The sequence below is a fragment of the Oncorhynchus tshawytscha genome, linkage group LG07, assembly GCF_018296145.1.
Source record: "Oncorhynchus tshawytscha isolate Ot180627B linkage group LG07, Otsh_v2.0, whole genome shotgun sequence".
Taxonomy (NCBI): domain Eukaryota; kingdom Metazoa; phylum Chordata; class Actinopteri; order Salmoniformes; family Salmonidae; genus Oncorhynchus; species Oncorhynchus tshawytscha.
Genome location: NC_056435.1, coordinates 62,260,300 through 62,285,803, shown reverse-complemented (window position 1 = coordinate 62,285,803; position 25,504 = coordinate 62,260,300). Strand labels below are relative to the sequence as shown.

The following is a 25,504-nucleotide window of genomic DNA, read 5'->3' as shown; positions in this document are numbered from 1 at the left end:
CTGTTCTGGCGGCTCGTTGTGGCCCAACGCCTTATTAATGCACTTTATGTTGGAGTTTCCTTTATTTTGGTAGTTACATGTACATATATGTGGCAGAGGCTGTAAAATGTGAATGTAGCCATCAGCCGTACATATTGAATTGGATGTAATGAACGGAGGGCATTACATTGCGATGTGTACCTCTCCAGCATAAACCACATTTTACATTTACATTGTTGACATTTCCGAGATACTGCAATCAGTGCTGAGACCACAGCTGCTATTGTTCACTCTCATCCCTGATTGTATGTTTCTGGCAGTTTTATGTCCACTTAAGAATATCTTGACCCCAACGTCAACCGGACGTGACTTTTGGTCTGGCGGCTGGTACTCGGCTTTACCAAGGCCTGGACAGTGAGGATACACACACTCACACACACACAGGTGGGTTTATAGATTCTAAAGGTACAGTTGGACTAAATCGTGGGCTATGTGACTTGAAAATTCTTTGGATGTATTTTTGCTAAGGCACGAACAGAAGGAAAACCCTCTCCAACAACAAGAAAAGCGATATGCCTAATTCCATTCCTTTTGTGTTTCATTTCTTTTGGGGGAAACAAGTGTTTTACTCATACAAGGAACAAGGTAATGGTAGAAAATGTGCAATCCTGAAAATCTGTAAAGATACTTACACATAAAGTACAACGTGTGTTTTTACTCCATACACAACATTGATTAATTTTGTGTGCGACTATGCACTATGTGACTAGCTAACCGCATAGCAAATAGGCCATACAGTGTGTTAGTAGGGAGTGGCTATTGTTGTCTGTTTTAGTAGAGATAATTGAGATAATTTGTGCTAATCGCATCCAGTCATTGGTGGAGGGCCCTCTGCAAAACAAATGCAGGTCCTTTTCACAAAGAACGTCTTTTCAGCGCTTCGCTAAAGTTGCTTTCTTCAGCACCTGACAATGAGACAGCTGCAAGCCAATGAATGAGCCTGATTGTTTTGTCCATTAATCGGCAGTAACCAGAGAGTGAATCTGAGAAAAGAAAGGAATTAACTTGTTTTCACCTTCACTCACTTATTTCTGAGTATGTACCGAGTTGAAAATGAAGAATTATTCTTTAAAAAAAATACTTTTTGTGTAGTTTTATACATACAGTGGGGCAAAAAAGTATTTAGTCAGCCACCAATTGTGCAAGTTCTCCCTCTTAAAAAGATGAGAGAGGCCTGTAATTTTCATCATAGGTACACTTCAACTATGACAGACAAAATGAGAAAAGAAAATCCAGAAAATCACATTGTAGGATTTTTTAATGAATTTATTTGCAAATTATGGTGGAAAATAAGTATTTGGTCACCTACAAACAAGCAAGATTTCTAGCTCTCACAGACCTGTAACTTCTTCTTTAAGAGGCTCCTCTGTCCTCCACTCGTTACCTATATTAATGGCCCCTGTTTCAACTTGTTATCAGTATAAAAGACACCTGTCCACAACCTCAAACAGTCACACTCCAAACTCCACTATGGCCAAGACCAAAGAGCTGTCAAAGGACACCAGAAACAAAATTGTAGACCTGCACCAGGCTGGGAAGACTGAATCTACAATAGGTAAGCAGCTTGGTTTGAAGAAATCAACTGTGAGAGCAATTATTAGGAAATGGAAGACATACAAGACCACTGATAATCTCCCTCGATCTGGGGCTCCACGCAAGATCTCACCCCGTGGGGTCAAAATTATCACAAGAACGGTGAGCAAAAATCCCAGAACCACACCGGGGAACCTAGAGAATGACCTGCAGAGAGCTGAGACCAAAGTAACACAACCTACCATCAGTAACACAATACGCCGCCAGGGACTCAAATCCTGCAGTGCCAGACGTGTCCCCCTGCTTAAGCCAGTACATGTCCAGGCCCGTCTGAAGTTTGCTAGAGAGCATTTGGATGATCCAGAAGAAGATTGGGAGAATGTCATATGGTCAGATGAAACCAAAATATAACTTTTTGGTAAAAACTCAACTCCTCGTGTTTGGCGGACAAAGAATGCTGAGTTGCATCCAAAGAACACCATACCTACTGTGAAGCATGGGGGTGGAAACATCATGCTTTGGGGCTGTTTTTCTGCAAAGGGACCAGGACGACTGATCCGTGTAAAGGAAAGAATGAATGGGGCCATGTATCGTGAGATTTTGAGTGAAAACCTCCTTCCATCAGCAAGAGCATTGAAGATGAAACGTGGCTGGGTCTTTCAGAATGACAATGATCCCAAACACACCGCCCCGGGCAACGAAGGAGTGGCTTCGTAAGAAGCATTTCAAGGTCCTGGAGTGGCCTAGCCAGTCTCCAGATCTCAACCCCATAGAAAATCTTTGGAGGGAGTTGAAAGTCTGTGTTGCCCAGCAACAGCCCCAAAACATCACTGCTCTACAGGAGATCTGCATGGAGGAATGGGCCAAAATACCAGCAACAGTGTGTGAAAACCTTGTGAAGACGTTTATCCTCTATCATTGCCAACAAAGGGTATATAACAAAGTATTGAGATAAACTTTTGTTATTGACCAAATACTTATTTTCCACCATAATTTGCAAATAAATTCATAAAAAATCCTACAATGTGATTTCCTGGATTTTTTTTCTTCTCATTTTGTCTGTCACAGTTGAAGTGTACATATGATGAAAAAAAGATGAGAGAGGCCTGTAATTAAGTGGGAGAACTTGCACAATTGGTGGCTGACTAAATACTTTTTTGCCCCACTGTACCCATAACGCACATAAACATTTTGTTGACTTCAGCTCTATTTCTGCTTGGGAAAACAATGCTACAAGGACCACAGGGATTCTGCATAGGACAAACACATGACAAAACCTCCACTTGAATTTTGAGGTGACTTGAAAAGGCATGTACAATCAACTCGATCCTCACCATCCCTATCCCCCAGAAAGACCTTAACAAGAAGGCCTGATGAGAGGTCACGGAAAGAGATAGGAGAAAAACATCAACCCATTAGGTGTTGTGATAAGGGGGGAGAGATGGAGTAGGGTGGAGAGCTGTTGGGGGCACAACGGGGGTTGTACAACTACATTTTAATCTAGTCGGGCCTCAATCCTGATAAAAGGATTCTGTCCGTCTCTCTCCTCTCCATTTCGGTGGTCATCAATCAAATGTGTCACTCCCTCCCTCCCAACGGTCTTTGTCCACGACGTCCATCCGTTGTGGTGGTGTGAGGAGGACCAGGTCTCCTGGGAACTGGGACCTACAGAAGGCAGAAGAAGAGAGAATAAGGTGCATTAGGGAGAGAAAGCTGTAACATGATGCCTGATCTGAATGGATGCTAGTGCAGACAATAGGAGAAATGTACTGTACTGCATGAGACATTCATTTCAATAGTACTTGTGATTGTGTTCTTATTGACCAATAATGATACATTACAAACCAGGAACACAGGACACAAGAACGTGATAATTTTTTTATTGCAGTAAAACGTGGACTGTGGCCATTTTCGCTCAAAAAAAATAAAAAATAAAAAATAAATATAGAAACAACATGCAAAGGTCAGCTCCAGACAGTAGATCAATGACATTACACAATGTTTAAAATGCTGACGAGTGCCTGTTTGGTGCATTCTATTGTGTCTCAGAAAAAGAACAGGTGTCCACTACACTGATTAGCCATAAAAAAAAAGATTATGTCGTACCAATTATGTCTATCGCATTACTGAAATAACCAGATTTTATTGGCTAAATGTCCCAATAGCATCCCGTTGTCCTTGGCTCCTGATATTGATAAAGAGGCTTGCGCCTCAAATATCACCATATTCCCTATATAGAGCACTACTTTTTTACCTGGACCCATTGGGCTCTGGTCAAAAGAAGTGCACTATGTGGAGAGTAGGGTGTCATTTGGGACACATCCAGAGTGAATTAACTTTCGTAGGAGGATATTTGGCCTTGGGACTTCATGCTTGCCAATAATACTGCATATTTCTAACCATATATCATATATAGCATATATCACTTCCCTTGTCCCTATTCAATATGCAATCAACTGATGGTGCCACTTGGGGTGACATTGTCTATACAAGTGTCATTCGGTGGCCTTGAGAGCACTTATACTAAATGGCTATTTGTCAGATAGCCCTTCAGCGCTCGCGGTTCAATTGCACTGTCAAAGGGAGTATTATTAATTATTAGTAGTAGTATTAAGGGAGAATTACCTGCAGAGGACCCCAATGGGGACCCTTATCTGAAAGGAAACAACATACCATTTGGCTATGGTCCGCATTAAAAAAGCTATTTTTCACAAAATGAAGTACCACTAGAATAATCACTGTATCTGTATATGAGCTGAAAAAGGAATGTTGGGAGAACGCATCATCAATTCTGCCTAATTGAGGGGCACGAGGCACGTGCAGGAAAGTGTGTGTGTGTCTGTGTGTTGGGGGGTGTTCGAGGAGAGGTTACAATGGGTGTGATAGGGGCCAGCTGTAGTGCTGAGACCACGAGCTGTGTGTTAGAGGGGAGGGGGTCTAAGGGGGGAAGTGGTGTGGGTGTGTTCAGGGGGGAGGGAATTCTCACCCTCTCACACTCTTTGTCCCGGGGCCATCTGCTCAGGGTTTCGTAATGGGGCGTGCAGTAGTGTGAGGGGGTGTAAGGGGTGGGATATTGGTAGAGGGCTACATTCCGTCACCTTAAAGCCATGCGACAGCCAGCAACTCAGCTGCTCCCCTTGGGACCAGGCTATTGGGGCCGAAGCCTGGCGCCGTGAGATGGAGATGTACAGTGGCCCAAATGACCTTGCCGAAATGACTCTCCATTTCCCTTATCAGTTGCATTGGTTTATTAGCCGTTGTAGTTTTTTTTGCAGAATAAAGGGGGGAAATATCTGGGTTCGACACGTGTGGCACGACGGCACTGACAAAGCAGTGGGCTCCAGTCAAACCTGACGGGAAGTCAGGATTACTAACACATAACATATAACTTTATTTTCTTAGAATGGGTGCCTTTGGTAAGTATTTTTTTATTATAAATGAGATATGCTAGATAGAAGACTGACAACCTTGTCAACAGCTCCTCTGCAGCCCCCAAGTAAGCTGAACTAGCCCTCAGTTTCCCTCTGTTTATTTGTCATTATTATCAAGGGAGGGAAAACTCACCTTCCACTTTCTCCAATGTCCAAGAATCTAAACAAAATCAACACGTTTTTTTATTTAATGAGAAAGTCCAAAAGGACATATGACAGAGTATGATCAACTTAATCAATAGCCGTTTCAATCAACGGGACAAATCTCAAAGCAAACCCAAAATGATACATGTACTGTATGTGCGCCGTCCTTCGAAATGAAACACGAAGCAAACAACCTGTCTCATTTAGCTAATTGGCACTCTAGTTGTGGGTCTCACTCTCTTTGAGCGAGAGTGTGTGTGTGTGTGTGTGTGTGTGTGGTATTGACCACACGAGCAGATGGGCCTCTCAAAACTGCTCGGTGCAGCCCCATACACATCGGGTCATGCTGGAGAATGGTGTGGGACTATGTGTGTCAGTGGATCATGTGACTCCTCCCACAACTGGTCTTCTCTCTGTCTGTGTTTGTCATCTGAACGCAACAAATGGAGTGCAATCAGAGAATGGAGTCAATCATGAAGATGTGTGTGACTACAGATATGTCATTTGATGATCAGGCAGTTGGTCTAATGAACACAAGTTTACGACATTAAATGAATAAATATCAGATATACACTACCGTTCAAAAGTTTGAGGTCACTTAAAAATGTCCTTGTTTTTGAAAGAAAAGCAAAAACAATTGTCCATTAAAATAACATAAAATTGATTAGATATCAGTGTAGACATTGTTAATGTTGTAAATGACTATTGTAGCTGGAAACGGCTGACTTTTTTAATGGAATATCTACATAGGCGTACAGAGGCCCATTATCAGCAACCATCACTCCTGTGTTCCAATGACGTTGTGTTAGCTAGTCCAATTTTATAATTTTAAAAGGATCATTAGAAAACCGTTTTGCCTTCTTTAGACTAGTTGAGTATCTGGAGCATCAGCATTTGTGGGTTCGATTACAGGCTCAAAATGGCCAGAAACAAAGAACTATCTTCTGAAACTCATCAGTCTATTCTTGTTCTGGGAAATGAAATCTACTCCATGTGAGAAATTGCCAAGAAACTGAAGATCTCGTACAACGCTGTGTACTCCTTCACAGAACAGCGCAAACTGGCTCTTACCAGAATTGAGCGAGGAGTCAACTGTGAAGAGGCGACTCCAGGATGCTGCAGAGTTGCAAAGAAAAAGCCATATCTCAGACTGGCCAATAAAAAGAAAAGATTAAGACGGTCAAAAGAACATAGATACTGGACAGAGGAAGATTGGAAAAAAAGTGTTATGGACAGACGAATCTAAGTTTGAGGTGTTCGGATCACAATGAACATTCGTGAGATGCAGAAAAAATGAAACGATCCTGGAGGAGTCCTTGACGCCATCTGTCAAGCATGGTGGAGGCAATGTGATGGTCTGGGGGTGCTTTGGTGGTGGTAAAATTGGAGATTTGTACAGGGTAAAGGGGATCTTGAAGAAGGAGGCTATCACTCCATTTTGCAACGCCGTGCCATACCCTGTGGACAACGCTTAATTGGAGCCAATTTCCTCCTACAACAGGACAATGACCCAATGCACAGCTCCAAACTATGCAAGAACTATTTAGGGAAGAAGCAGTCAGCAAATGCATGCAACAAATGTGTGGAGTCACAAGCTTGACGTAGTCATTGAGTGCTATGAATATGGGACCAAATACTTTTTTACTACTTTAACACATATATAAGTGAATTTGTCCAAATACCTTTGGTCCCCTACAAATGGTGGGACTATGTGCAAACCATGCTGTAATTTCTAAACGGTTCACCCGATTTGGATGAAAATACCCTCAAATTAGATCTGACAGTCTGCACTTTAACCTCATAGTCGCATTGTAGCATTTCCAAATCCAAAGAGCTGGAGTTCAGAGCCTAAACAACAACAAAAATGTGTTGGAGCTCACTGTATGTACAGTATATTGGAGTCATATTCTATTTGATATTGTTATTCATATACCAAAACGGGTTAGCCCTGCCTAACATAAGCCACATCAGTTAACATCATTTGAATGAACATTCTACATTGCCATGGGAATTATTGCATCACAATAATCAAATCAAATTGTATTAGTCACATGCGCTGAATACAACAGGTGTTACAGTGAAAGGCTTACTTACGAGCCCCTAACCAGCCATGCAGTTAAAAAAATATTAATAAGAAAAATAACAATATCGAGACCATATTCAGGGGGGTACCAGTACAGTCAATGTGCGGGGGCACCGGTTAGTTGAGACAATATGTACATGTAGGTAGAGTTATTAAAGTGACTATGCATAGATGATAACAGTCTGGGTAGCCATTTGATTAGGTGTTCAGGAGACTTATGGCTTGGGGGTAGAAGCTGTTTAGAAGCTTCTTGGACCTAGACTTGGCGCTCCGCTTGCCGTAGCAGAGAGAACAGTCTATGACTAGGGTAGCCGGAGTCTTTGACCATTTTTAGGCCTCTGACACCGCCTGGTATAGAGTTCCTGGATGGCAGGAAGCTTGGCCGTTCCCACTGCCCTCTGTAGTGCCTTGCGGTCGGAGGCCGAGCAGTTGCCATACCAGGTGGTGATGCAACCAGTCGGGATGCTCTTGATGGTGCAGCTGTTGAACCCTTTGAGGATCTGAGGATCCATGTCAAATCTTTTCAGTGAGGGGGAATAGTTTTTGTCGTGCCCTCTTCACGACTATCTTGGTGTGCTTGGACCATGTTAGTTTGTTGGTGATGTGGACACCAAGGAACTTGAAGCTCTCAACCTGCTCCACTGCAGCCCTGTCGATGAGAATTGGGGCGTGCTCGGTCCTCTTTTTCCTGTAGTCCACAATCATCTCCTTTATCTTGATCACGTTGAGGGAGAGGTTGTTGTCCTGGCATCACATGGCCAGGTCTCTGACCTCCTCCCTATAGGCTGTCTCATCGTTGTCGGTGATCAGGCCTACCACTGTTGTGTCATTGGCAAACTTAATGATGGTGTTGGAGTCGTGCCTGGCCATGCAGTCATGAGTGAACAGGGAGTACAGGAGGTGACTGAGCACACACCCCTGAGGGGCCCCCGTGTTGAGGATCTGCGTGACGGATGTGTTGCCATCTACCCTTTTAATTTTTTTAATTTTTTACCTTTATTTAACCAGGCAAGTCAGTTAAGAACAAATTCTTATTTTCAATGACAGCCTAGGAACAGTGGGTTAACTACCTTGTTCAGGGGCAGAATGACAGATTTGTACCTTGTTAGCTCGGGGATTTGAACTTGCAACCTTCCGGTTACTAGTCCAACGCTCTAACCACTAGGCAACGCTGCCGCCCCACCCGCCCCACCAGATGGGGGTGGCCCGTCAGGAAGTCCGGGATCCAGTTGCAGAGGAAGGTGTTTTGTTCCAGGGTCCTTAGCTTATTGATGAGCTTTGTAGTTCTCACATAGGTGTTCCTTTTGTCCAGGTGGAAAAGGGCAGTGTGGAGTGCAATAGAGTATGCATCATCTGTGGATCTGTAAGTGCGGTATGCAAATTGGAGTGGGTCTACGGTTTCTGGGATAATGGTGTTGATGTGAGCCATGACTATCCTTTCGAAGCACTTCATAGCAACAGACGTGAGTGCTACGAGTCGGTAGTCTTTAGGCAGGTTACCTTAATGGTCTTGCGCACAGGCACTATGGTGGTCTGCTTAAAACATCTTGGAATTACAGACTCGGACAGGGAGAGGTTGAAATGTCAGTGAAGACACTTACCAGTTGGTCAGTGCATGCTCACAGTACACGTCCTGGTAATCCTTCTGGCCCAGTGGCCTTACTCACATCGGCTGTGGAGAGCGTGATCACACAGCCTTACAGACAGCTGGTGCTTTCATGCATGTTTCAGTGTTATTTGCCTCGAAGCGAGCATATAAGTAGTTTAACTCGTCTGGTAGGCTCGGGTCACTGGGCAGCTCTCGGCTGTGCTTTCCTTTGTATTTGTGAGTGTACCCATGAGGTTACCAGTAGTTCCTAACGGCATCCTACAAACACCTGTGTCCTGCTTGCCAGTTGGACCCATTTGATCCAGCAGCAAGAGATGGGTTCCGATTATTGAGAATTCCTATCCTAATATTGAGCAATTGAGCAATTAGCCCTCAACCACTGACATGCAGTGCCTTAGACTGCTGCGCCACTCGAGAGCCCCACCCAAGTGGCTCCTGAACTTAATCATGCAGCTGACGTGACATTTTAGTTCTGGGTTAACCAAGAGGATCATTATAAGATAAGACATTATAAGACATTATACAGGGGTCATACATGCTCATAACAGGTCTTACAATGCATAATACCTGCATCATAATGCATTATTCATTCAGGCTTTAAGTAAAGTGTTATCCAATGGTTCAATGAAAAAGAACAGTCTACTTTCCTTAGAATTTTTACTATGAGATGTTCTGATGGAAAATCACATAAGCCTAGCTGATCTTAAATCGTGTGATTCTAGGTATTTGCTGTTGATGTGAATTATTGCCTAAACCCCCCAAAATCCTGATTGAAAACCTATATATTGCTGGGGCCATATTCATAAACCATTGCAGAATAGGACTGCTGATCTAGAATCAGTTTAGCCTTTTAGATCATAAAGAATGAGACTTCATGGACAAGAGGGACCTGATCCTATTCAGCACTTCTACTATGAAGAACTTTATAAATACAGGCCCTGATATAATGAGGTGTACTCTAATTTTGGCACTCCTTTGAGTTCTCCATATTGTGTGACGTAGCCTATAGGAGACTGGGGCACCCCCAGCTGTGTCTCTCATTGTGATGAATTTGTGCTGCTTTCCCCTAAAAACCGCCCAGGTCACGTAACTCTTTGTTCCATCTCTACGTTGGCCTCGCAGGAGAGGAGCGGTGGCTGAGCCCGGCGGCCAAAGGGGAACAGCTGTTGAATGAGGACCAGTGGTCTGCTTCCCATAGAGATGCTGCACCTTGCAAATCACTGTACCAAGATGGACGAGATCAATCCCCATTTTCTGAGCAGACATGTTTCCTACTCAGCGGATGACCACTTACTTCATAAAGGACTTTTCTCCCCCAATTGGTCTTCCCCAAATCTTCTCTCTGGGTGGGTGGCTACTTCACCCTCTCCGGCCCTCTCAAATGAGAAATACCAGTGTCAAATCAGGTGGTCCATCCTTCCAGTATCATGAAAATCTGCATAACACTACAGAAGTCTTTCCGTCAAAGCCTAGTGTCACATTTGACATTTGCCACAGAAAGACCCAGGGGAACTTGTTGGACATTATGAGATTTCAGTTTGCAGATGTCTGCAATCTTTTTCGTAAAATTAGCATAGGGATTACATATTGGGCCACATTTGCTGTGTTTAATTATAAACTGGGTGATTCAAGCCCTGAATGCTAATTGGCTGACAGCTGTGGTATATCAGACTGTATACCATGGGTATAACAAAACATTTATTTTTACTGCTCTAATTACATTGGGTAACCAGTTTATAATACCAATAAGGCACCTCTGGGGTTTGTGATATATGGCCAATATACCATGGCTAAGGGCTGTCCAGGAACTCCACGTTGCGCATAAGGTTTTCAGTCTGGCCACAGCACTGTTTCAGCAACATTGAAGGTTTTAAATGACATCCACTGTGCTCTTGATAAGAAGTTACATTGTGTGTCTGTCCTTATTGATTTGTCGAAGGCTTTTGACACTGTGGACCATGCTGTGTTAGTGCAAAGGTTAAAATGTTGTGCAATTACTGGTCATGCTCTAGATTGGTTTATAAATTACCTATCAAATTGCACATAATGTGTAATGGCGGATGGTTGTAAATCTGAGTCCATAGAGGTGTGCTCAGGTGTTCCGCAAGGTTCTAATTTGGGCCCACTGTTGTTCATTCATTGGGGATCTTATTGAAACAGAGGATGTTAATTTTTATGCAGATGATACTGTTCTTTATTCAAGTCGTAGTAGTTTATCTTTAGCTTTTGAAAATGCCCAAAGAGCATTTAACATCATACAACAGAATCTGTATGATTTAAAGCTGGTTCTAAATTCAGGTAAAACAAAATGCATGGTATTTTCAAATGCCAGGCATGTTACTAATAATGTCATTGCTGAATTGGCTGGACATCCTATAGAGCAAGTTAAAGAGTACAAATATTTGGGTGTGTGGGTTGATGACAAGCTGAGCTTCACTGTGCATGTAGAGAACTTGATAAGGAAGCTCGAGCTGAGAATAGGTTTTTATTACCGGCATAAGGCTTGTTTTTCTTTTGAGGCCAGGAAGGAGCTGGTACGATGTACATTACTGTCGGTATTAGATTTTAGTGATGTTATATATATATATGCAGGTCTCAACCACTACCCTGAGAGCACTTGATTCAGTGTATCATGCAGCCCTCAGGTTCATTACAAATCAAAAGGCCATATTGGGTAAAAATGCAATTTTATCTCTGTTCTTTTTTAGCCAGGTCAATAAATAAATATCAATTAAGGTCCCATTCTCATTTGCTTCTAACAGCACCAAAAATTAGAACAGATCATGGTAGAAATAGTTTTTGTTACTTAGCTCCATGGTCCTGGAATTCTCTCCAGAACATTTGAAAATTTGATGATCTAGTTTCGTCGGTGGAGTTTAAACACTTGATCGATGTATATATCATAGAAGAGTGCAATTGTCTTTAGGACAACTGTTTTTAGTCAAGACTTTTGTGTTTTTTACATAAAATGTTTTTGTTGTACTGTATGTGTGTTTATAGTTTTGTTTAATGTTGTGTTAGTGTATGTAAGTTGTTTTGTCTGAAACGTTGTTCCCCCTGCTGCTATTGGACCAGGTCTCTCTTGGAAAAGAGATGTTATCTCAATGAGAAAAACCTGTTTAAAAAAGGAGAGAGAGGAAAAAAAGGAACAACCCTTTGTAGTGGTGTATTGGCCATATACCACACCTTATGGCTCAATTATAAATGGTTACAAAAACCCAATGAAGATGTAAGCTAATATGTGTCCCTATAGCATTTTTTACATTGTTGTTAAATGTATTTTACAGTGCATTCGGAAAGTATTCAGACCACTTGACTTTTTCCACATTTTATTACATTTCAGCCTTATTCGAAAATGTATTAAATTGGGTTTCTCCCTAATTAATCTACACACAATACCACATGATGGCAAACCAAAAACAAGTTTATAAAAAAACTGAAATTAAACATTTACATAAGTATGCAGACCTTTTGCTCAGTACTTTGTTGAAGCACTTTTGACAGCGATTACAGCCTCAGGTCTTCTTGGGTATGACGATATACAAGCTTGGCACACCTGTGTTTGGGAAGTTTCTACCATTCTTCTCTGCAGATCCTCTCAAGCTCTGTCAGATTGGATGGGGAGCGTCGCTGCACAGCTATTTTCAGGTCTCTTCAGAGATTTTTGATCGGTTTCAAGTCCGGGCTGTGGCTGGGCCACTCAAGAACATTCAGAGACTTGTTCCGAAGCCACTCCTGCGTTGTCTTGGCTGTGTGCTTTAGGTCGTTGTCCTGTTGGAAGGTGAACCTTCACAACAGTCTGAGGTCCTGAGTGCTCTGGAGCAGGTTTCAATCTAGGATCTCTCTGTACTTTGCTCCATTCATCTTTCCCTCGATCCTGACGAGTCTCCCGGTCCCTGCCTCTGAAAAACAGCCCCACAGCATGATGCTGCCACCAACATGATCCACCGTGGGAATGGTGCCAGGTTTCCTCCAGACATGATGCTTGGCATTCAGGCCAAAGAGTTCAATCTTGGTTTCATCAGACCAGAGAATCTTGTTTCTCATGGTCTGAGAGTCTTTAGGTACCTTTTGGCAAACTCCAAGCAGGCTGTCATGTGCCTTTTACTGAGGACTGGCTTCCGTCTGGCCTCTCTACCATAAAGGCCTGATTGGTTGAGTGCAGCAGAGATGGCTGTCCTTCAGGTGTTTTCTCCCATCTACACAGAGGAACTATGTAGCTCTGTCAAAGTGACCATCGGGTTCTTGGTCACCTCCTTGACCAAGGCACTTCTACCCCAATTGCTCAGTTTGTGAGGGCGGCCAGCTCTAGGAAGAATATTGGTGGTTACAAACTTCTTCCATTTAAGAATGATGGAGGACACCGTGTTCTTGAGGACCTTCCATGCTGCAGAAAATGCTGCAGAAATTGTTTTGGTACCCTTCTGCCTCGACACAATCCTGTACCCTGTCTCATGAGGTCAAAGAACAATTCCTTTGACCTCATGGCTTGGTTTTTCACTCTGACCTCATGGCTTGGTTTTTCGCTCTGACATGCACTGTCAACTGTGGGACCTTATATAGACAGGTGTGTGCCTTTCCAAATCATGTCCAATCAATTAAATTTACCACAGGTGGACTCCAAGTTGTAAACTCAGCAAAAAAAAGAAACTCTCACTGTCAACTGCTTTTATTTTCAGCAAACTTAACATGTGTAAATATTTGTATGTAATATTTGTATGTAATATTTGGATTCAACAACTGAGACATAAACTGAACAAGTTCCACAGACATGTGACTAACAGAAATGGAATAATGTGTCCCTGAAGAAAAGGGGGGGGGGTCTAAATCAAAAGTAACAGTCAGTATCTGGTGTGGCCACCAGCTGCATTAAGTACTGCAGTGCATCTCCTCCTCATGGACTACACCAGATTTGCCAGTTCTTGCTGTGAGATGTTACCCCACTCTTCCACCAAGGCACCTGCAAGTTCCCAGACATTTCTGGGGGGGAATAGCCCTAGCCCTCACCCTCCGATCCAACAGGTCCTAGACGTGCTCAATGGGATTGCGATCCGGGCTCTTTGCTGGCCATGGCAGAACACTGACATTCCTGTCTTGCAGGAAATCATGCACAGAACGAGCAGTATGGCTGGTGGCGTTGTCATGCTGGAGAGTCATGTCAGGATGAGCCTGCAGGAAGGGTACCACATGCGTTGAGATTGCCTGCAATGACAACAAGCTCAGTCCGATGTTGCTGTGACACACCACCTCAGCCATGACGGACCCTCCACCTCGAAATCGATCCCGCTCCAGAGTAGAGGTCGACCGATTAATCAAATGGCCGATTAATTAGGGCCGTTTTCAAGTTTTCATAACAATCGGAAATCTGTATTTTTGGACACCGATTTGGATGAATTTTTACATTTTATTTATTTAAAAATATATATTTTTACACCTTTATTTAATCTTTATTTAACTAGGCAAGTCAGTTAAGAACACATTCTTATTTTCAATGACGGCCTAGGAACGGTGGGTTAACTGCCTTGTTCAGGGGCAGAACGACAGATTTTTACCTTGTCAACTCGGGGATTCAATCTTGCAACTTTACAGTTAACTAGTCCAACGCTCTAACCACCTGATTACATTGCACTCCACGAGGAGACTGCCTGTTACGCAAATGCAGTAAGCCAAGGTAAGTTGCTAGCTAGCATTAAACGTATCTTATAAAAAACAATCAATCTTAACATAATCACTAGTTAACTACACATGGTTGATGATATTACTAGTTTATCTAGAGTGTCCTGCGTTGCATATAATCGATGCGGTGCGTATTCGTGAAAAGGGACTGTCGTTGCTCCAATGTGTACCTAACCATAAACATCAATGCCTTTCTTAAAATCAATACACAGAAGTATATATTTTTAAACCTGCATATTCAGCTAAAAGAAATCCAGGTTAGCGGGCAATATTAACCAGGTGAAATTGTGTCACTTCTCTTGCGTTCATTGCACGCAGAGCCAGTGTATATGCAACAGTTCGGGCCGCCTAATTTGGCAGAATTTTACGTAATTAACATTGAAGGTTGTGCAATGTAACAGGAATATTTAGCCACCCGTTAAGATAAAATACGGAACGGTTCCGTATTTCACTGAAAGAATAAACGTCTTGTTTTTGAGATGATAGTTTCCGGATTCGACCATATTAATGACCTAAGGCTCGTATTTCTGTGTGTTATAACTAAGTCTATGATTTGATAGAGCAGTCTGACTGAGCGATGGTAGGCACCAGCAGGCTCGTAAGCATTCATTCAAACAGCACTTTCGTGCATTTTGCCAGCAGCTCTTTTGCTGTGCTTCAAGCATTGCGCTGTTTATGACTTCAAGCCTATCAACTCCAGAGATTAGGCTGGTGTAACCGATGTGAAATGGCTAGCTAGTTAGCGGGGTGCACGCTAATAGCGTTTCAAACGTCACTCGCTCTGAGACTTGAAGTGGTTGTTCCCCTTGCTCTGCATGGGTAACGCTGCTTCGAGGGTGGCTGTTGTCGTTGTGTTCCTGGTTCGAGCCCAGGTAGGAGCGAGGAGAGGTACGGAAGCCATACTGTTACACTGGCAATACTAAAGGGCCTATAAGAACATCCAATAGTCAAAGGTTAATGAAATACAAATGGTATAGAGAGAAATAGTCCTATAATTCCTATAACTACAACCTAAACCTTCTTACCTGGGAATATTGAAGACATGTTAAAAGGAACCACCAGCTTTCATATGTTCTCATGTTCTGAGCAAGGAACTTAAACATTAGCTTTCTTACATGGCGCATATTGTACTTTAACTTTCTTCTCCAACACTTCGTTTTTGCATTATTTATTATATTATACCAAATTGAACCATGTTTCATTATTTATTTGAGGCTAAATTGATTTTAAGTTAAAATAAGTGTTCATTCAGTATTGTTGTAATTGTCATTATTACAAATCCATTTTTTTTTTAAATCGGCCGATTAATCGGTAACAGCTTTTTTTGGTCCTCCAATAATCTGTATCGGTATTGAAAAATCATAATCGGTCGACCTCTACTCCAGAGTACAGGCCTCAGTGTAACGCTCATTCCTTCGACGATAAACGCGAATACGACCATCACCCCTGGTAAGACAAAACCGCGACTGGCACTTTTTGACAGTCCTGTCTGGTCCAGCGACGGTGGGTTTGTGCCCATAGGCGTTCCTGGTTTAACTCGGGCAGTTGTTGTTGCCATCCTGTACCTGTCCCGCAGGTGTGATGTTCAGATGTACAGATCCTGTGCAGGTGTTGTTCACGTGGTCTGCCACTGCGAGGACGATAAGCTGTCTGTCCTGTCTCCCTGTAGCGCTGTCTTAGGCGTCTCACAGTACGGACATAGCAATTTATCGCCCTGGCCACATCTGCAGTCCTCATGCCTCCTTGCAGCATGCCTAAGGCACGTTCACACAGATGAGCAGGGACCCTGGGCATCTTTCCTTTGGTGTTTTTCAGTCAGTAGTGGCCTCTTTAGTGTCCTGCTTTCATAACCGTGACCTTAATTGCCTACCGTCTGTAAGCTGTTAGTGTCGTAACCATTCCACAGGTGCATGTTCATTAGTTTATGGTTCATTGAACAAGCACAAGAAACAGTATTTAAACACTTTACAATGAAGATCTGTGAAGTTATTTGGATTTTTACAATCTTTGAAAGACAGGGTCCTGAAAAAGGGACATTTCTTTTTTTTGCTGAGTTTAGAAACATCAAGGATCAACAATTGAAACAGGATGCACCTGATGCACCTCTCATGGAAAAGAAAAATACCTTACGTAAATAAGTTTTGTAAATTTGTGAAAATTTCCTAAAACCTGTTTTTGCATTGTCATTAGGGGGTAGTGTGTAGATTGATGAGGATTTTATATTTTTATTTAATCCATTGTGGAATAAGGCTATAACATAAAATGTGGAAAAATAGAAGGGGTCTGAATACTTTCCCAAATGCATTGTATATAATTTGATAGTGAAAAACAGAACCCTCAAGTTTGGTAGTTTACACCTCAATTCTCTCTATAAAATGTAACTGCTAATGAAAAATATTTAGAGTATGCTAATGCAAATTTAAGATGAGGGTAAATATATTAAATTAACTATACTTAAAAAAAAATCAGAATGATACCTCTTTAGCGTTTTAACATTGTTCTTGCACAATAAAAATACACATTCTAAGACATGTGATAACACATACACGTTTTAGATATTTCAAATACGATGTTATCATTCCACTGTGCGACAGAATGCCGCCCATGCCGAAATGGACTGAGAATCACAAGGAGACAAACACATGCAAAAGTAATTATGTTTAATTCAAATAAAACCATGCACAGGTCACCATCACCCAGACTACAGAATCACACCGGTTAAAAAATAAACATCTAAAGCCATACATTGCATTCAGTGGGCCCACTGTATGCGATAACCTCAACGAACATACACAGGTCAGCCCTAAAGATGAAACCAAAAACGAACTCATTCTCCACCTAGTAATGTGAACCTGAAAAAGGTGCCAAGCACATAAGATAAGTATTTGAAACCCAATGTAATTTAACCCCTCCCCTCAAAATGTACTTCCTCCCCATTCAATCACAAAGCGTAACAATCCACATGGCAGAGGCCAGAGGTTTAAAATAGGAGTGGGCGATGAACCGAGAGTGCCCAGTTGATACACACAGTGTTGAATGCCTAATCCCATGTACCGTACATGTGCCAAGGCCCAGAAATTCACATAATCGGGATTGAGAAGCTGGTTAGACCAATGCTAGCCTGAAAAACACCAATAAATGTTTTAATTCCCTCCCTTGCCGTTTCACCAAGAGTGGTTCAAAAAATAAAACATAAGGGTGGGGGGGTTCACTTGTTTGATTTCAGAAACAGACCCTGGCAAGACTATGCAGTGTATCCTAAGCCACTGCATAGTTTAACAGGGCAAGCAGAATCAGATAAAAACTAGAGTCTTGCAGCGACATTAAGAGCAGAACAGTTACAACTTCACTGTCCACATTTCAGTGGGGCCACAGGATCTACTTTTCTTTTGCGGTGCAGCAAGTCATCTTGATTTCCACCCCTGCTACACACTACAGTACAGAGTAAATGCCACCACCCTTGGGTTGAAGAATCCAGCACACACATAAGATAGGTACACTCAATAAGATAATTTATGTTATTTTACAATCTGGATGTAGAACACAAATAATAAGAAAAAAAAAGATTAGTAAGATGTACAGTAATTTGTATCGTAATGTCTGGTCTGCACAGTTGGGTAGATGATGGGGGGGGTGGAGTTCACCTGTGCAACCATCTCTGTCTAATGAGAGAGAGAGAGAGAGCGAGAGAAAGTGGGCATGGCATTTAGGACAGAAGGTGAGAGGGGCCTGGCAAAAGAGAGCTTATGTGAGAACAGAGTATTCAAGAGTCTCAGAAAAATAAGGGGTACGTAACGCTGTGTGTGTGTGGGGGGGGTCGTGCGAGTGTGCAGATGTGAGGAGGCATTGAATCAGTGCGAGTGCATGTACTGTATGTGTGTGTGTTGTGTGTGTGTGTGTGTCGATGGAGATAGTGAGGGAGAGTAGGGATAGCAGGGCTTGTCAGGGCAAGGGGGCTCAGTTGCTGAAGACCTGGCCTTCGGGCGGCTGGGGGAGCTTCATGTTCTCTTTACACATCATGAGCCTCCGGAGCTCCTGCAGCACCACACGGATGCTGTACGAGTTCTGCCACTTAGCCAGTGCCGCCACCGCCCGCGTGTCCACCTGAGGGGAGGTTACAGCCATGTAAGAGACTCGCACACAACTTGGAAAAGACATAAGCTGTGCTCGAATACTCATACTAACATACTACAAACTTAATGAGTGTGAGATATATACACACACAGCTAATTTTAGTATAGTGTAAACGAACAGTATACTTTCAGTTAAGCGTACTAGCGCTTCGCCTGTCTACTGGAAGTTGATGCTGTTGCTACGCAACCTCTTGCTAGCCTAAATTACTAGCTAGAAATTCTACGACTTCAGGTGTGTTATTAAATTCAATCCGTAGTGCCAGAGTTCGTAATTCAGAGTGTTTCGCTCTCGGAGCGTTCAGAGCGCACTCTGCCAGGCAGCGTCACTAAACGCTTTGGCCGAGGAGTAAAGGTTGATCCGAGCGTTCTGACCTCACAACGTCAGTCAAGCACCCAAGCTAACTTGCTAGCTACTTCCAGACTCAAGTGAGAGAATACCTCACTCTGACCATTTTACTCAATCTAGCAGAGCTGGTTAGGCTGTTTTCATGTTATCTAGAGCATTGGTGACAAACTGTTGCTGGCAACAATTTAATTACGCCTTTTTGCCAACGTTTACTGACACCGGCCATATTCAACTGGTGTTGAGTGTTTGTTAATCAATCAGTCATTCTGTGCTCTCGCACACCCGGACGAGAGTGCTCTGAAATCGGAGTAGAAAGCCAGAGCGAATGTACGAACACACCCGAATGTCCATTGAGAGCGCACGACTATAACATTTAGCAAAGCTAAAAGTGGGAATAATCAAAGTCAATAAATATTGGGTAGTTAGATAGCATATAGTTAATATACTGGCAAGTTCTATTTATTAGTAGTCAACAAACGTTAGGTAGCTAGCTAACTTACTGCTGTAATGATATGCGGGTCACAAGGATGGAGTAGCAAACAAATTCTCAGGCAACATAACATGTAAGGAAACTTATTTGAAAAGTACTTTATTACATTGCTCAACATTTTCTTAACATTTGTCATAATTAGTTAAAGCAATGAATTTGTATCCGCTCTCGGACTTCGGCTGAATATTTTGCAGCATTTCTTAAAATCTGAGACCGTTGTGAAGCCACGCCCATTTTCTGAAGAATTACATTATGGGCCCTAAGAGCACAGAAATAGTGTCCACTGCTTGTATACTTTGGCGAATGTAGTTCGACATCTGGGAACTTTTGGTATACTAACTATACCCATATTATGACCAATAAGCTTACTTTACACTCAATTTACATCGCAAATAGTATGGTTAGCATGAGTATTCTAAGACAGCTATGGCCTCTGTAGAAGAAAATTGGGTTTCAAACCTTGGCTAATTTATTATAATTTTTTAAATGTATTTTTTATGCTCATTGGTGCCTTCAGCTCAGACAAGGACAAAAGTACCCTCAAACAAACAAACACAGATTCCTGGACTAAAACCCATGTTCAGTAGAGTTTCAAGTGCTTTTTAGTCTAGGACTTCATCTGGGTCTGGAAAACCAGTCCTGCGTCTGTAGGTAATGAATCCGCTGTGCTTTGCAAGCTGTAGACCTTCAGGCCACATACTCCAAAATACAAAAAAGGTGCTGAATCCAACCCGAACAACAGGACATGTATGACCTGAGACTTACCACACCGTTTGAGTTGTGCACGCCATTCAAATTGATCTTGGTCACAAATCGGACAAAAGGGGGAGACTCAGGATATCTGGGTCCACATTCTACCTTTAGACTGTACATCCTGTTCTCGTAGATTGTCTGGAAGAAAGACATCAGAAAGAAGGCAAGATTTAATTCCTGAAACAGGTTTTGGTTCAAGATAAAGCCTGCATGGTAGTGGGTAGCTGTCAAATCAAATCAAAGTTTATTTGTCACGTGGGAGTGGGTAGCTGTCTTGGTTATCATCAGGAGCGGTGAGCCATGACAGTAAGTAAGCTTGTTGAAGGCCTATGATTGGCCTGCTGGCTCCAGTTTAGTATTGGCCTATGTTGTTAATTAAAAGGAGTCTGCAAAACAGAGGTGCACCTGGGACAGAAAGCTTGTGGTTCTTTAACTCATGGATGTTTCTTCCTTTGTTTGCAGAACGCCTGTGGCTGTCCCAATAGAATTTGAATTTTTCTATTTCAATTATATTGCTGTCGCGCTCACGGTATGTTCCTCCCAATGGTGTGTGTGAGTGAGATACACACAGCGCCTTCAGAAAGCATTCAGACCACTTGACTTTTCACATTGTTACGTTACAGCTTCATTCTAAAATGTATTAAATAGCTTTTTTCCATCATCAATCAACACCCGATGACAAAGTAAAAACAGGTTTAGAATTTTCAGCTAATTTATAAAAATAAAAACGGAAATATAACATTTACACAAGTATTCAGACCCTTTACTCAGTACTCTGTTGAAGTGCCTTTGGCAGCGATTATAGCATCAAGTATTCTTGGGTATGACACTACAAGCCTGGCACACCTGTATTTGGGTCGTTTCTAAAAATTCATCTCTGCAGATCCTCTCGGGCTGTGTCAGGTTGGATGGGGAGAGTTGCTGCACAGCTAATGTCAGGTCTCTCCAGAGATGTTAGATCGGGTTCAAGTCTGGGCTCTGGCTGGGCCACTCAAGGACATTCAGAGACTTGTCCCGAAGCCAACCCGGCATTGTCTTGGCTGTGTGCTTAGGGTCATTGTCTTGTTGGAAGGTGAACCTTCTCCCCAGTATGAGGTCCTGAGCGCTCTGGAGCAAATTTTCATCAAGGATCTCTCTGTACTTTGCTCCACTCATCTTTCCCTCGATCCTTACTAGTCTCCCAGTCCCTGAAAAACAGCCCCACAGCATGATGCTGCCACCACCATGCTTCACCGTAGGGGGGTGCCAGGTTTCCTCCAGACGTGACACTTGGCATTCAGGCCAAAGAGTTCAATCTTGGTTTCATCATACCAGAGAATCTTGTTTCTCATGGTCGGAGTCCTTTACGTGCCTTTTTTGCAAACTCCAAGCTGGCTAAAAGGTTCCTTTTACTGAAGAGTGGCTTCTGTCTGGCCACTCTACCATAAAGGCCTGATTGGTAGAGTGCTGCAGAGATGGTTGTCCTTCTGGAAGGTTCTCCCATCCCCACAGAGGAACTCTGTCCTGACCAAGGCCCTTCTCCCCAAATTGCTCAGTTTGGCCGGGCGGACAGCTCTAAGAAGAGTCTTGGTGGTTCCAAACTTCTTCCAATTAAGAATGAATGAGGCCACTGTGTTCTTGGGGACCTTCAATGCTGCAGAAATGTTTTGATACCCTCCACCAGATCTGTGCATCGACAAGCCTATCTTGGAATTCTACAAACAATTATTTCGACCTCATGGCTTGGTTTTTGCTCAGACATGCACTGTCAACTGTGGGACCTTATATAGACTGCCGTGATTCCAAATGTCCAATCAATTCACCACAGGTGGACTACAATCAAGGATGATCAACAGAAACAGGATTCACCTGTGCTCAATATCGAGTCACATAGCTCAGGATCTGAATACTTATTTTTGCTTTGTCATTATGGGGTATTGTGGGCAGATTTAGGATTATTATTTTTTTAATCCATTTTAGAATAAGGATGTAAACGTAACAAAATGTGGAAAAAGTCAAGGAGTCTGAATACTTTCCAGAAGGCACTGTAAATTGTTGGTTCCTCCACTGGGAGAAAGGTGATTTATGCTATGTTTATCCTCTTTGTTCATGCTCACAAGCATCAACAACAAAAACACATGTACTTCATAAGCTGACAAAATCATGGTTTAGGTTGGGCGAGGGCAACACTACTTTAGGTCTCAGGGCGGGTGACATCACACAATGATGGCTGCTATTAGTGCAAACAGCTAACTAACTAGCTAGCGATTTCACCTGCTACTTGAGCATGGTTTAGAGCTGACATGCGGTGTGCATGGTTTAGCTGAAGCAGTGTTCTTGGGTATGATTGAGCAGCAGTCCATCCTCTAAAATCAAAATGTTCCATGTTTCCATTCCTCAATTGGGGTTAAAATAGAGGTGACTCCATATTGATCGTCAACTGTGGCTATAGATGTGAAAAGCAACCGTTGCTGTGTCAGAAAATGGCATTAGCTGTCAAATCCATTTGCGACGTCCTTGTTTTCTCACTTCCTCAATGCTTATAATTTAGAGAAGGAAATACAATGCACTTCAGAAGAATTTAGGAAACCAGGACTGAGAAAGCAAGGATTTCTGTGGCGTGACGGTGTTTGGTCTGTCACCCTGAGAGGCCTTATGGCGTTTGTGTGTGTGCGTCATTGGTTTTCCATTACCCTGGGAGGCCCTATGATCATGCCTGTCCAGCGAGTCAGCATTATGTCCTCGTCGTCCTCCAGTCCCCAGCTCACTGTCCCATCTCCAACACCCTTCTGGCCCTCTTCCAGCTCCTCCAGTAGCCGGAAGTTACGGGGAACTTTGATGACTTTTAAAACATACAAGGTTCAAAGCAGACATTTTTCAACCACACATATCTAGTAGTTACTACAACGTAAACTGAAAATTCACTGCTCTGCACACAGACCAGGGTGCCAAGTTGACTCAATGGGTTCTGTTGAATTGTTCATAAAAAATGCAAAGTGTGGAGCAAGGTTGAAAATACTGTTCATTGTAATACAGTTTATACAGGAAGACATGAAAGGTAAAAACCGGATGATGCTTGAGAGGTTTTAAGTCACTTAGGATCTATAATGTGTGGAGCAAAACTGCAGTACTGTTAGATTTTGATGAAAGGAATGGAACAATGTTAGGAAAACATGTAGCTAGGCCTAATTCTATGAATTCTATTCTATGAATTTTGATAGCGATTCATTTAATTAACACAACCCTCCTCTGCTAATTGTATGTTAGCTAATCAAATAATATTAGTAGGAACCAAGTAACTAGCTGTCCTATATTATTCACGCACCTCTGAATCTGACACATGCAATTGCCATAGCCATCACTTTCTCAAGTTTTGGGTGTGTAGCTGATGGCCAAAGTGCACTTGCTAGTTAGGTATCGAAAAGGGAAGGGGGATACCTAGTCAGTTGTGCAACTGAATGCATCTTCCGCATTTCACCCAACCCCTCTGAATCAGAGGTGCGGGGCTACCTGGTTAACAATGTAAAACTACTCTTATCTATAATAGATAACTAGCTAGTTCTCATTACTTTTCATTTTACTGGGTGGGTATAATTTGTGGAACGTTCCAACATGAATCTGTTCCAATAACTAAGTAAATAACAAGGTTGCCAACAAACAACGCATCCAAAGTTGTATAGCGGCCGAATAAGATACCGGGTATGGCCTAAGTTTAGAGTTGATGCCTATGCGGCAGCTAGTTAGCTAGGTGAATTGATCGTGCTAAGTTACTTTGTATGCGTTGTTTGTTGGCAACTTTGTACTTTATTACGTTTTTGGAACAGATTCCTGTTGGAACGTAACACAAATTATACCCACTTAACTAACCGCTAATAAACAGTTGGAGAAATGCATTTTGACAGATGCCAGCTATAGTTAGCTATTTCAGTTATTCGAAACATGTATACTAGTTCCGCCAAGCTCGATTTGTAAGTTGTCTCCGGTTCAGCTGCCACTGGTACCAGCTAACGTTACTAGTAATGTTAGCGTCGTTAGCTGCGCAGAAACATGACGCTGCAGTTGAATAAGCTAGCTAGTAAGTTAGACGAATACACAGACGATGACTAAACCACACTAGAAACACAAATACAATATTTTATATACAAATTATGGCAGAATCAATTAATATTTTAAATACACCAAGTGAGTTGGTCGAGAGTTACAAATAGTCGGAGAAGAGCAAACTGCGCTAACGTTAGCTAGTTAGTAGCTAGCAATACTGGCTGAGGGAACTCACCCACATTCATCTAGTAAACATGTCTCGGGAAATTGTGGAATGTCTTTGAGATTAATGTTTCATAACGGAATGTAATATAGCTATTAAATTAAACGTAAAATACAAGCTCCTCAAATGAATATCACATATGTGTGAACGGGAAATTAGATTACCTGATCCGGCGGCGGCCGCCATCTTTGTCACTGAATAGCGAGGACGCGCACGTTCAAGCACGTCAGTGCAAATCGACTGGTCTGTTTGAGCAGTTTTTGGAGCCGAAGGTCAAGATAAACAAGATTTTCGAGAAGGGTGCAATTGCGGCCCGCATTCGGGGCATTCCTGCATTTGTAGGAACCCCTCTTTATACTTCATTTTGTCAAATATACATTTAGTACAGGCATGGGGGGGCCTCCAGGACAGTAGGTGGCGTTAGATAAACCACAGACGAAGGGTCTGGGGCGATAATGGTAGCATGCTAGACATACACGGTAGACAGTGTTCCTTTGCCCCGCTTCTTGAGCACTGTCGCTCCAGCTAGCTAATAAGGAGGACTCACAGCAGACGGGGGCGCAACCGTATTTTAGCTATTAAGCTAGCTAGCACACGATGTCGTTAACTCAAACTAGCTAGTACACAGTGTCCTCGCCCCCATCTGTCAGCCACGGTTTTCTCCGGTACAGAGCAGGAGGGGGTGACATCATGTGCTAGCTAACTAGCAACCTAGCTAGTCCGCGGGGGGCGGCTGGTAGACGGTGTCCTTCGCCCCCGCCTGTTGGGTTGTGTTTTCCCCAAGTTTTGTTTGTCTGGCCATGTGGAGAAATGCAGCTAAAGTGAGAGGCAACTTACCTGTTTGGTCAGGGCCAGCATGAGGGTTAAAGTTTATCCTGTGTTGGTGATTGTAGCTATTAAGTTAAGTTTGAGCATCATAGCAATACAATGTTTTCTTTTCAGCTGTCAACATTCTACAAGGAAAGAGACACTTCGTCAATTATATAATCATTAACCCGGATACTAGACAGTTGAGTGGTAAATC

At 42.6% G+C, this 25,504-nt stretch overlaps 1 protein-coding gene across 2 annotated transcripts; it reads right to left on the bottom strand.

The window, feature by feature from the left end:
* Positions 1–17,158: 17,158 nt before the first annotated feature.
* Positions 17,159–24,742, bottom strand: LOC112255001 (ubiquitin-conjugating enzyme E2 variant 1). 2 transcript variants are annotated; one of them, XM_024428021.2, is made up of 4 exons: positions 24,645–24,742; positions 22,910–23,058; positions 20,250–20,375; positions 17,159–18,619 (listed from the first exon to the last, which is right to left on the bottom strand). In XM_024428021.2, exons 1-4 carry the CDS (start codon positions 24,664–24,666, stop codon positions 18,473–18,475), a joined length of 444 nt encoding a protein of 147 aa, XP_024283789.1. In that variant the 5' UTR covers positions 24,667–24,742; the 3' UTR covers positions 17,159–18,472. The 2 variants fall into 2 exon arrangements, with proteins under 2 accessions (XP_024283789.1, XP_024283790.1); XM_024428022.2 differs by lacking the exon at positions 24,645–24,742 and adding an exon at positions 24,493–24,622.
* Positions 24,743–25,504: the final 762 nt, after the last annotated feature.

What these genes read in the sequence shown, in the direction of transcription:
- LOC112255001 (XM_024428021.2), bottom strand. Translation starts at nt 24,666, where the DNA reads ATGGCGGCCGCCGCCGGATCAG. An exon ending in GGCGGCCGCCGCCGGATCAG is followed by an intron (nt 23,059 to 24,644) that starts GTAATCTAATTT and finishes ATGTTTTAAAAG; the next exon opens with TCATCAAAGTTCCCCGTAAC. An exon ending in TGCACAACTCAAACGGTGTG is followed by an intron (nt 18,620 to 20,249) that starts GTAAGTCTCAGG and finishes ACCTCCCCTCAG; the next exon opens with GTGGACACGCGGGCGGTGGC.